The 12615-nt window shown below is 42.7% G+C and overlaps 1 protein-coding gene and 1 pseudogene across 2 annotated transcripts; one reads left to right on the top strand and one right to left on the bottom strand.

Annotated features, from left to right (window-relative positions):
• Positions 1-3947: 3947 nt before the first annotated feature.
• LOC308333629 (aly/REF export factor 2-like) lies at positions 3948-4685 on the top strand (the record flags this gene model as incomplete). The annotated part of the gene is made up of 1 exon (XM_080790085.1): positions 3948-4685. One exon carries the CDS (start codon positions 3948-3950, stop codon positions 4683-4685), a length of 738 nt encoding a protein of 245 aa, XP_080646211.1.
• A 3111-nt stretch (positions 4686-7796) lies between these two features.
• On the bottom strand, positions 7797-8435 carry LOC308333628 (ras-related protein Rab-6B-like; annotated as a pseudogene). The gene has a single exon. The product of its transcript is annotated as a ras-related protein Rab-6B-like (transcript).
• Between the last annotated feature and the right edge of the window lie 4180 nt (positions 8436-12615).

The following is a 12615-nucleotide window of genomic DNA, read 5'->3' as shown; positions in this document are numbered from 1 at the left end:
ATAATTGTGAATTTAATAAAATACTTTTTAAGTAGAATTGTGATGATATTGCTTGTAGTCATTTTTGCTATTTTGTCATTGAAAGTACATACAGTTATTAGGTAACCCTTCATTTTACGGTACAGTAATCAGGTAATTACCTGGTAATAATAGGCAACAAACTACTGGGTAACTTCCAGCTAATTATAAGTATTTACCCATTAATTACCAGGTAATTACCAGGTGATACCAGTAATTACTGTACCGTATAAAATGAAGGATTACCCATTATTATAGCCTACTGTAGAGTGCTCTCTCTCTCTCTCTCTCTCTCTCTCTCTCTCTCTCTCTCTCTCTCTTTCTGCGTGTGTGTCGATAGACAACGAGAAGGGTTTAACACCGACATCTGTAACCCATCAAATTGCGTTCCAGTCTGCCAGGTGGGTCATATATTATGTTGGCATTCAATTCATCTCACTCATCAGTTTTAATGCGAATCATACTCTTGCACTTTTACTCAAAAAGTTTGAATACCGGACTTTTATTTGTAACATTATTTCTACATTGTGGTATTGCTTTTGAATAATTATGTGAGTAGTAGGAGTAGTAGTAATACTTTTTTATTTATTATATTTATGTCTGCAAAGGTGAAATGGAAGCGGCCGGAGAGGCAGGAGCAGGACATCTGCTGATTCTCAACAATTCTGATTAGAAGCATTTGAAAATTGGATTGGCCAACAATGGCTATCTTGAGACTACAAAGATACAGTAAGCCTATAGCCTTTACCAATAGTTTTGTGTTTGCGTTCAAGACCAGCTATAAGTTAGGTAAAACGTTTAATTGTCCTCTATTACTGGGGGTCAGGTAGTGGATACTAATTCAATTACTGTTAAAAAAAGTAGTGAATATAGCTAAATGGATTCAAGTTTCTCTTTTGGGTCCCAGGCTAGACCATGAATTAATTCACGACCATGCAGTATACGGCTCACTTGGACACACTATGCATTATCTAGTATTTGAAATATAATGGTTATAATGGTTATCTTTTATGGTATAACTGATAAAAGATGTGCTAGATTTGCGTGATGGTGGCACGTTCGTTTCGTTTGACCAGATTGATCAAAAGTATAAGCTACCCAGAACCCACTTTTTCCGTTACTTGCAAGTCCGTGATTTTGTTCGCCAAAAATGTACTCGTTTCCCGACTATTCCACCTAATTCACCTATAGATTATAGCGTCAGCTCCTCTTAGTCTTAAGGGAAAGATATTGTCACTCTATACCTCATTATTTGACATTCATTTACCCTCAACCACTGCCTATAAGGATCTTTGGGCCCAGGACCTGGAGGAAGACATTTCTGATGAAACCTGGGAGGCCATTATGGGTCGTGTTCATTCTTCATCAATATGTGCTAAACATGGGGTGTTGCAATGTAAATTTCTCCACCGGGTGTACTGGACCAAGGTTCGGTTAGCCAGGATTTATGATAGTGTTGATCCAACGTGCGATAGATGCCACCAGGCTCCAGCTAATCTTCTTCATATGTTTTGGACCTGTCCAGCCTTACAATCTTTTTGGTCAGCTATATTTGATACTATTTCAGATGTGTTACAGTTTCCCATAGAGCCATCCCCTATTATTTCCCTATTTCGCGTCCTTCCTGATACTGTCTATCCCCCTGCCTAAATATCAATCTGACCTTGTCGCTTTTGTGACGCTTCTGGCAAGACGTCTTATTCTCATGCATTGGAAGAAAACATACCCCCTTCACATTCCCATTCCACATTGTCTGGATGATGTTTGTGACCATGATCTGCTATGTATATTGACTATATTGGAGTTTTTATTTAAATTTTTTATTGCGAAGGCAGTGAGCACTTACTATGAGACCTAGCAGATCATGTCTGTCTGTCTGTCTGTGTGTGTGTCCGTGTGTCCCCCCTTTGTGCCCATATATTGAGCTGAGTGATTTGTTTGTGATTGATGCAACACACTCCATATTTGGACGTATAGCTGCTTTGGGGACTCCTTATATGGTTATGGCTAAGTTAAAAACTTAACTTAAAAATAAATCTTAAAAAAACCCAAATATGTACGAGCTGCGTTCGCTTCCCGCGTTTGCGCGTCTTACTGGTTATATATAGTCTGTGTCCCCTTTTATGCCCATATGGAGTTATTTGTCAGGCATGTCCAAATATGGAGTCTATGCAGATGTCAGAATGACCCGTTCCACCCATCTGTCTGTGTCCCTTTTATGCCCATATATGAAGATTTCTGTATCTGTCTCTCTGTGTCCCTTTATATTTTTATATTTGGAGTTCTGTGTCAGGCATGCCCAAATATGGAGTGTTGTCATGTCAGAACAGGCCAGCTCCATATATGGACAGTGGGCAGGGGCTGTGTCCAAAGCCCGGGCAGAGGCCTTTTGTGGCGGTTCTGCACAACCGTGAGTCCGACCGGCTCGACACCAGGCACTGCACTCCCTGTGGTGGTGTGGAACGCATGTGTCGAATTTGAAGTCGGTGGGCTTTACAGTGGCTGGCATTACAGATGTACAGACATACAGAGACATGGTGCATTTATAGATAGATAGATAGATAGATACATCTATTGAAAAACTGCTAAATATGTACATTATTCCATTAACCCAAGTCGACTATTGGTTGTTTGATATATTGTGGGTTAAGTGGCCAGCCCTGCTAAAGGTTGGAACCCAGAGTACATGCAGTACATTGATCCCTTTGAGCTGTGCCGCCTCAAAACCTGACACAGCTGTCTGGCAATGCTGGCTTTCAGGGAAGCATTTTGAGGCCAGTCAAGGATATGTAAAATTAATATAACCATCAACAAAATCACTTCAATTATCATAACTGAAGTGCTTTGCAAGTGAAATATATGTTGTGGTTAATGTGCAGCTAGCTGAAGTGTGTTTGACAATAATTCTGTGCATGTTATTATCGCCAGAGTCCGTAGTGCAGAGTGTGAGTGTGAGCCTGCGTGTGCATGCCTAACGGTTTCTGCATGCCTAACGGTTTCTGTTGTGTCTGACATGTGTTGTAAACACGTCATGCCCAAAGATAGTCTATGATGTCAGACTGAGACCTGGATGTGTCAGTTATCTCCATATATGGAGTTCCAGGATGGTGAGGTCAGACTTGAATATACACCAGTTTTCTCCATATGGACTTCCAGGGTAGAGTCATATGACGTCAGACTTTAATATATCAGTTATCTCCATAAATTATCTCCGTAAATTGTGTTTGGCCGGAATGAGATGATGTATGATGATAAGAGCGCCCCTTACTTCACATGGGTGTGATTTTTATTGCGAACGCAGTGATTGCGAACGATGTGAGCACTTACTATGAGACCTAGCAGATCATGTCTGTGTGTCTGTCTGTGTGTCTGTCTGTCCCGCTTTTGTGCCCATATATGGAGCTGAGTGATTTGTTTGTGATTGATGCAAGTGTCTGTCCCGCTGTTACGTCACCATGACTCAGCCATAATCATATAAGGAGTCCCCAAAGCAGCTATACGTCCAAAACCCAAATATGTACGAGCTGCGTTCGCTTCCCGCGTTTGCGCGTCTTACTGGTATTAAGAATGTGATGGATGTGACAATAACTAGCCTCACTAGGCGTCAGGATTGAGGTATGGTAAATAATTGTTTCTATATTTGGAAGCATTGACGGCGACGCCTCTCAGCCAATCGTAATGCAAAGGCAGAGCTAACTCTGACATCACGTCGACATCACGTCAACGATTATAAAAGCTTGGTCGAGCTAGAGTTCATTTCACATTTCACACTCTGAGGACCATTACCTTCTCTACTGTTGTTTTGTCCAGGCCAGCTGTCACACTTTAGCAAGACAAGTGTGCCAGATTGCATCAAAGAACCACTGCTACAGTGAATGCTTTTGTATTTCACTTAAATTTGCATTTGTTTTTTTGGGACTGCAGGCATAATGACGGCCGCCGAAGATAAAATGGATATGTCCTTAGCCGACATTATCAAACAGGACAGACAGCAGCAGCCGGGGGGAGGAGGAGGAGGCGGTAAGGGAAGAGGTCGCGGAGGTCGTGGCGGCACAGGCGGCAGCGTCCCAGGTGGTGTTCATCATTTTGGAGGACCCACCAGAGGAGGATCTGGCCCCCCGAGGCCCCGTGGCCGAGGCAGAGCTCCGCCGCACGGAAGGCCCAGGTGGCATCGCCACGATGACTTCAACACTAGTGCTGGCGGTGGCTGGACCGGCGGCCTAGAAACCGGAGGCAAGCTCCTTGTCTCAAACCTCCACTGGGATGTCAGTAATTCAGACATCATGGAACTCTTCTCTACCGTTGGCACGGTGAAGAAGGCTGCCGTTCAATATGACCGACACGGAAAGAGTCTAGGCGTCGCAGATGTGCACTTCGAGCTGAGGGAAGATGCCCTGGACGCCAGAACAAAGTATGACCGCTTGACACTCGATGGGCGGCCCATGCACATATCCGGCCCACAGTTTGAGAGACAGCGGCGGCCACCCATGCAGGGTGCGAGCAAACATGGAGGCATGCGGTGGAATCGTTTCAGCAGCTTTGAAGGCGTGCAGAATATGTCGAGGTCACAGCGCCGCAGGAGCCAGTGGGCACAGCAAGGTCTTTCTAAAAAGAAACTTGATGCCCAGTTGGATGCATACAACAATGACATGATGGACACCAGCTAAAGGGTGAAGCCATTGTCCCCGTTAATGTCCCCGGTCTTCCCCTCCCATCTGCCCATAACGGCATGTTTTATGGCCTTCAACACCGCGGTACTGATAGAGCCAGATTTCTTGTGCGCACTGCCAGTAGGTCAAGCAGATTATTCTCATTAGTGCCAAAAAAAAGTACCAAATCGAATGTGATCCCTGTGGAAAAAAGTAGCCAGGCCCCTTCCATCAGGATGACTGGAGTTGTATGGATTTGTGTTCAATTACCTGCAATCCCCCCAGCCTATAGAGAGAATGGCTCCACCAGGAAGACATGACCTTACCTGCTGTCCCCACCAGTGCCCCAAAGAGAAGACCTTCATCGGGATACGGCTGTTTCCTTATGAAACAGGGGTTAACTGGGGACAGGGAGGAACTCCTTATTGCGAATGCAGTGAGCACTTACTATGAGACCTAACAGATCATGTCCGTGCGTGCGTGCGTGTGTCCCCCCTTTGTGCCCATATATGGAGCTGAGTGATTTGTTTGTGATTGATGCAACACACTCCATATTTGGACGTATAGCTGCTTTGGGGACTCCTTATATGGTTATGTTAAAAACTTAACTTAAAAAAATAATAACTTAAAAATAAATCTTAAAAAAACCCAAATATGTACGAGCTGCGTTCGCTTCCCGCGTGTCTTACTGGTATGGTCAGCACACTCTATAGTAGAGAGGATTATCACAACAAAAGAAAAAAATACCGTAAGTGATATTTGAATTAAGTGAAATCACTTACTCTACCTTTAATAGCGTACTGCCAGGGTTTTATCGCGCGTGACACTTACTTTGAAGAGCCAAATATCCGTAATCGCGTGTTACAGTGACAAACTGCTGTGTGTGGTGTCATGACCGATTGTTGTTCTTTCTTTCGGTGGTGGAAAAGCCCAACCGCAATTATGTTATTATCGGACACCACTGGACACACTGGGGGGGGCAAGCGACATTTGGAGCTCTACCTCTACATGCATGCACGCTCCCCCACGGCACAAACAGCTGGTTCAACAATCAGGCTGAACCCCCTGTTTTGTTTCAACCTCCAGGCAGTGGTGGAATTAAGAAGTACTCACGTGTTTTACTAAAGTATATTTACCTGTGAGTAAAATAATTTGGAAACTTTGGAAAAATTGGAAACGTTTTTGTCACATGGCTTAGGAAGGTGTATAATTGATTGAAAAACAATATAGGCTATCTGCTATTAAGCCATTTAAGAGATTAAGTCCATTGGGATTCTCCAAATGGACTGGGTATGGTATGTTAGATCTGTGATGGATCCACTAAGGTATGGTGACAGGTTACATGATTATGGATCCATCACAGATCTAACATACCATACCCAGTCCATTTGGAGAATCCCTAAATTCCGAAGACAACTGATCCACAGCTGGACTTAATCTCTTAAATGGCTTAATAGCAGATAGCCTATATTGTTTTTCAATCAATGATACACCTTCCTAAGCCATGTGACAAAAACTAAAATCAGGCTCATCAGCTCCTATCATCATACATCACATTGTCAGCCAATCATATCATCACAAATTTGGTATACACAAACATACCTCAAAAAGTGGACCGATTAAAAAAAGTACCTTCTAAATCATGTTGCTATATTTATACCTAAAATGATACAGACTGTCCCGGATTTAATGTGTTAAGTGAAATGATGTGATTTATTACTATTACCTAATGAAAACTGTCTAAGCTGAATGCCACAAGCATAATCACAAGCAATTGAACCAAAAAGCAAAAAGGTAACAAAAAACAAAACAAGCCGGTGTTGAATCAAGTTTGTTACTGCACTGCTTATTTCTTGTGTCGACCGGTAGTGTACCGTGTTTTCATCATCTATTGTTAATTATTATGGCCGCATGCTTTTTGTTCACGACTTTCTCTTTTTTGTTTTGCAATTCAAGTCTTCTTGACAAGTTCATTATTCAAAGCTTAAACTCCAGAACTCCAGTCCACCTATGTGTGGACTGTGGCGTTAAGCCCGACCAGATCTATTTGGTAGCGTTCCACCTTCCACACAAGCTGTCGCTGAGACTACTTTCCATCCAGCCTAGTACAACACTCCACGCCCCCCAAAGTCAGCCTCTGTTGCCCAGGTCTGTCCATCTAAAACCTCTCACTGCTATCCGTCTGGCAGTGCACCGGCCCATCGGTTCGGGTGGTGGGTCTGCCATGACGAAGCTGCTTGTGGTTCCTTTCTTTTGAAAATGGGAGAACTGTCCCATCAGTTCCTGTTTGAGGGAGCGACCTCCTGTGGTTGACTGATCAGCAGGATCCCTGTTAGTATTGGCATGCTGAACTCACTTCTGCAGGAATCACACGGTACACCAGGAATGGAAGTGTGCTTAGTGAGGCTCATAATTGAATGAATCCCAAATTAGAACATCATCCTTGTTGACCTTCCTCTCAACTTCAACTCGTTAACCTCCTTGAGACATTTTGTTCCTTTTGAAAACCACATCCTGTGCATCACTACAATCTGGGATCCTTGCGTGAGGGAGATGAGGGATGTCGTGCAGTGGTCCACGGTGTGAAGTGCTCAAAAGACTGGGAGGGTGATTGTAGCACCGATCGAGCTAAAAAACCGGGCCCAGCCAGGTTGTGTCGGTCTGGCAGTCAATCCCCACTCCTGCGCATCACTACACATGCATGCATGTTGGTATCAGCAGCAAGGAAGCTCAGCTGGATTTGAGGCCAAATAAGTTATTATCAGCATGTTGCTCTAAACCTCTCTAAAATTTTCGCTCATCTGGTGTCTCTATTTATTTCACCTTCTGCTGCCTGCAGAAGCAGTTTCGCTCCATTAAATTGAATGAGCTTTTGGCCGGACATTAAACATACATTGTGTTTAAATGATAAAATGATAAAGTATAGTAATGCTTCTACTGGATCTACCGAGTGAAGACACGCGACACGCCCTTGCTGCAGTTGCAGCCATTAGCATTTGTTTCCGGTTGCTATTCGGATTGTCTCTTATGGTTGGTATTTAATCCAGAAGTAATCTCAGAGGTTACCCGACAGGAAGCAACCCAACAGGCTTTGGTGAGAATGATGTCTTCCGGTGTGGTTGTGGCGGATTAACAGGAACAGGAGGAGTTATCCGGTGGCTTGTCCAACATGTGAGGCATGTCCAATTTGACGTTGTTGGTCATTTCCTCCATGCTCGTCTCCTGCACATTCTCCACTCCGGGGAGGGCGGCCGCCAGGCTGCGGAACAGCTCTTTGTCGTTATGACCCGTCTTGGCGCTGGTCTCGGTGAACATGGCGCCCAGCTCCTTGGCCCTCTGCTCTCCCTCCTCAGTGGTGACTTGCCTCTTATCCTCCAGGTCCGTCTTGTTGCCCACGAGCATGACGACGACGTCGCTTCCCCTCTCACTCCTCACAGGTGCAGTGGCCGGTGTCGAGTTCGGTCGGACCCGAAACCGCCCCACGAAAGGTCTCTGCCCGGTCTGGACAATCATGCAGGGCTAGCTGGGGATGAGGCTCCTGAAGCGCTCCTGTCCCGCCGTGTCCCACAGCTGCAGCCGCACCGTCCGCTCGTCCAGGTGCAGCGTCTTCGACAGGAAGTCGATGCCGATCGTGGCCTGGTACGTGTTGTCGAATTTGTCGCTAACGGAGCGCGTGATCAGAGATGTCTTCCCGACACTCTGCTCACCCAGAAAGACCAGTTTGAATTTTCTTAACGGGCTCCGGAAGTCACTGCACCCGGAGGACATGTTGGTTGAAGCTTCAGTAAGATCTGATGTACCGTATGTTATCTTGTGAAGCTGTCAACAGTCACCTCTTATATGAACACTGCTGCCGGGGTATCCTTGAAGATCCTTCTATTTATCTGTCTCCATGCCTGACGTCACAGTAGTGGCGTCACCCTATAGTGACAACATCCAAATACTGATGTCACAGTTAACTTACATGATATCAGTTTAAGATTGAATTAATATTAATTAATAATGAATTGTGGGTGCTACAGAACTGTGGATATAACCTACCAATGACCAAATGCAATCACGTGCGACACCAAAAAGTGTTTAATCCTGACATATGCACAGCCAGAGAATGTCTTCTAGTGAGTATACATTCCATCTGCTAGCTACACCAGCAATTGCGCATGTGGGCTAATGTTGCAAGACGCGAGAATGAATAAGGGCTGGTATTGTATGGCAGCTATAGAAGCATACATGATGTGTATAATGTAAATAATACATTTTAAGTTTCTCAGTTATTCCCCAAAATCAGTTTCAATAATATATCAATTATATGCCTATAATGTTTGAAGTAGCCTACATCAACCTTTTATGTAATCAGAATCTGCAGTAGTCATTTCATAATCACAAAAAAGTTCAAAAGTTACGGCTATAATCAATCAGAAGCATTTTTAAGTTGGAGAGACAAAATATTACGTTTGACATCGTCAAATCCTAACTGAACTATGATGAACTTACTATAGGCCTAATGTATTTCATGATGTTTATTTATCTATTAGACGGCATGGTAAAAAGAAAAACACAATGTTATAGTACATGCTTCTCGAGGATGTCAAATGTCGAGGTTAAAAACTCAGTTAAGTCTGAGCAGAGGCACCCCCAACTTGGAGCCCTGGTTGCTCGGTTCAGTTCTACAATTTCCTCTACCCCCATCTGTGTGTCACAACATTGCACTCCCATCAGGCAGCCAATCCAAACCGTTGATTTCCTCATGTTTCATAACCAGTGGTGGAAAAAGTACTCGCATGTTTTACTTAAGTAATACTGTAATGTAGAAATACTCTGTCTGTCTGTGAGTAAAAGTCCGGAATTCAAAATGTACTTGAGTAAACGTACTTTCTAAATGTACTTTCTAATTTTGATGCCAAGTATTGGCATCAAAATGTGAAAGTAGTCGGTATGCAGAATGTCCAATTTCAAGTCTTCAAATGTATACAAATCTTTTGAAAGCTTTTGCGTCGCATCCTGAGCTTGTAGATTTTCAAACGGCCAAAATGTATATAGGGATAATAGGGTTGAAGTGGTTAATGTATGTTTTGTAATAATATCAAAATCTACAAAGTAACTACCGGTAGTAACTAAAGTTGTCAAATAATTATAGTGGAGTAAAAGTACAATATTTGATATTATTTGATGTAGTGGAATAGATATAAAAGTATTGGTAATTGGAAATACGCAAGTAAAGTACAAAATCAAAACATTAAGTACATTACTTAAGTAAATATACTTTACTTTCCACCACTGTTCATAACCACTCACTCCACATTCATGTGGGGGAGGGACTAGAACAGTTTAGTATATAAATGTCTCATTTTAAAATCCACAGTGCACTGCAGCTGTCTAATGAAGAACAAGATGCATGTGTTAACGCAGAGCTGGCTCCTCTTCATATGGCTGCTTGCTCTGAACCTGACAAGTGCAGAAGGTAAGACCATGCATTCTCATTTACAGAGCAGATATTGGATCGCTGGTTCTCAAACGTTCATCATCATAAATCATGTCAATAATCCCGCATGTGGAGCCCTATATGAAAATATGTTGTGCAAGGTGAAACCCATACATTTTTGAGGGGCCAAGTCTATGGGATTTAATCTTTGGTTAGGGCACTTAAGATGCAAATCATTTGCCAGCCAAGTCTATGTGGCCGATATAAATACAACTTGAAATGAATTTTGTTTCATACAATAACACAATGCATTCAAGTTTCGTGGAGGCTGATGATAGTGCCAGACTGTTAGCAACACCACTAAAGCACGAGTCTGTGGACTTTTCATGTTTGCTTCCAGCGTTCCCCCGCAACGTACAAAAGCAAAACACAAGTTTGCACAGTTAACAAAGGAGTTATTTTTCCCCCACGCATTTTAATTAGGTTACAGTCTCATTGGACATCACCATCCATTTGTGTTGCATCCTAAACTGTCTTTCGTCGACTAAAACTTTGATGACCTTTTTTCATTGAGGAAAACCAGATTCAGTTGTTAGAGATGGACTAGTGTAGAAGAGATCCAGTAGAACTATCTTATACTTGTTTGTGTGCATGTGTCACTCTCCGAAAATATCCAATGGCAATCTATAAGCTTGTAGATCTTCTTATATATCGTTACATATAGCTGAGTATAAATCAGGCATTTCAACGCCATCTCGGCTGGCCAAAATTAATTTTAGTCGACTAAATCAACTGTAGATTTAGATTCAGTTGTTTGGAATTGTATACTTGCCACTGCCTATAAGTAGCTATACAATGGTGCTCCTAGCCTTATATTGTATGAATAGTTCACAATAAACACAAGCTTTAATGGATAAGCACACTGCAAACAGTTTTGTTTGCTCAATTGATTACAAATTGTTTAGTCAGGCCAAAAGAGTCCAAATTACTGTAAACATGAGTGACCTCAGTGATAAACTGTTCATCTTTGATGAGAAGAAATAGTCAGCCACTGACTAGCTTTGATCCTTCCAAGTTCCAAAAGGAACCCAGCAATATCATCATACAGTAGGCTACAAATATTTGCATGGCACAACAAGGCACTTTATGTAGAGCAGAGATCCGACAAATTGTCCCACCCTAGCCTGAAAAAGCACATTTTACAGAAATACTCCTGGAAGAAACGTCAGGCAGATCCAGGCTCTAGGGTGGGTGGCCATCTGTCTCGGGCTGTGTCAGAGAGAGGGAGAGAGACAGATAAGGGGAGACATAGAGGGAGATACAAGCAAGTACAACTAGTATCAATAAGATATCAAAGATAGCATTACGTATTGTATACAGTAGTAGCCTATATGATATTCAATGACATTGACATTGAACCTCCTGTTGTTGTTTCAACCTCCAGGTCAACTCTAACTCTGTGTGGACTGGGACAAGAGGCCATACATACATCTATTTAGTGTCAGGACTACAGTCTGAGTTTTGGGTCTGGGCCTGTCTGTGGGTGTGTCTAAATACAAGATGTTACCTTATGTGTTTTCTGCTGTTTTTTTGCTGACGGTTAAACGGTTCATGAGCTATGCCTGTTCAAGGTTTGCATTTTCAAATGAGCGCTATAGTGCCACCCTTTTGTCAATAGTTGTGGGCTTCGCGTCATCGTTTTGGATAGCCCTCTTCCATATTGCCAAATTTTGCAAAAACGACTGCACGGTTAAGCCAGAACTGCAATTTATGGCGGAAGAAAATGAAGGAGAAGAAGAAGAAGAAACATACAAATACAACCAGGGACCCATATGCCCTTCAAGCTCTGTCCCATAATAATAATAATGAAATGAAATACAGTCATATTTCTTTACTTTGACCCTAAACTATCATATTGCTTTAGTTTGACTTGCTAGCCTTGAATCAAGAACGGTCACTGTCATTTTAGAAAGATGAGATGCGTCGGCCCATTAATTATATGCCATCCGGGATTGTTGATAGTCAGCTGTTTAGAATTGTACACACACACATGTACACAATGGTGCTCCCAGTTGTATTGTATTGTATGAATAATAATATTAATGGTTTTGTTTGCTCAATTGATTACAAATTGTTTAGTCAGGCCAAAAGGGGGAAAGTCTGCCAATATCTTCTGCTGCTGCTAAGCATTTCATTTCATAACTATGTGTTGTTCTTCTTGAAAGTGCAAATGAGCTTGTATGAAAATGTAATTTCACCTACTTTTTTATTTGTTGCTTTGGACGACTCGTTCAATGACAACCTTATGTTTTATGATAATACTGCTTCACTGCTCTTGTCTCTTCACAGTGTCTGGCGATGTCAGGTTGGTGGGAGGATCCAGTCACTGTTCTGGTACAGTCGAGTTAAAACACCAGGGCAAGTGGAGACCAGTGGTTGGTTGGTTCGAATGGACCCAGAAGTCATCAAACGTAGTGTGCAGACAGCTGGACTGTGGGTCTGCTGTCTTAACAGAAACCATTACGG

Source organism: Protomyctophum bolini, assembly GCF_963924005.1.
Source record: "Protomyctophum bolini genome assembly, chromosome: 18".
Taxonomy (NCBI): domain Eukaryota; kingdom Metazoa; phylum Chordata; class Actinopteri; order Myctophiformes; family Myctophidae; genus Protomyctophum; species Protomyctophum bolini.
Note: the sequence above shows the minus strand (reverse complement) of the source record. Positions and strands in the feature narration are given on the sequence as shown.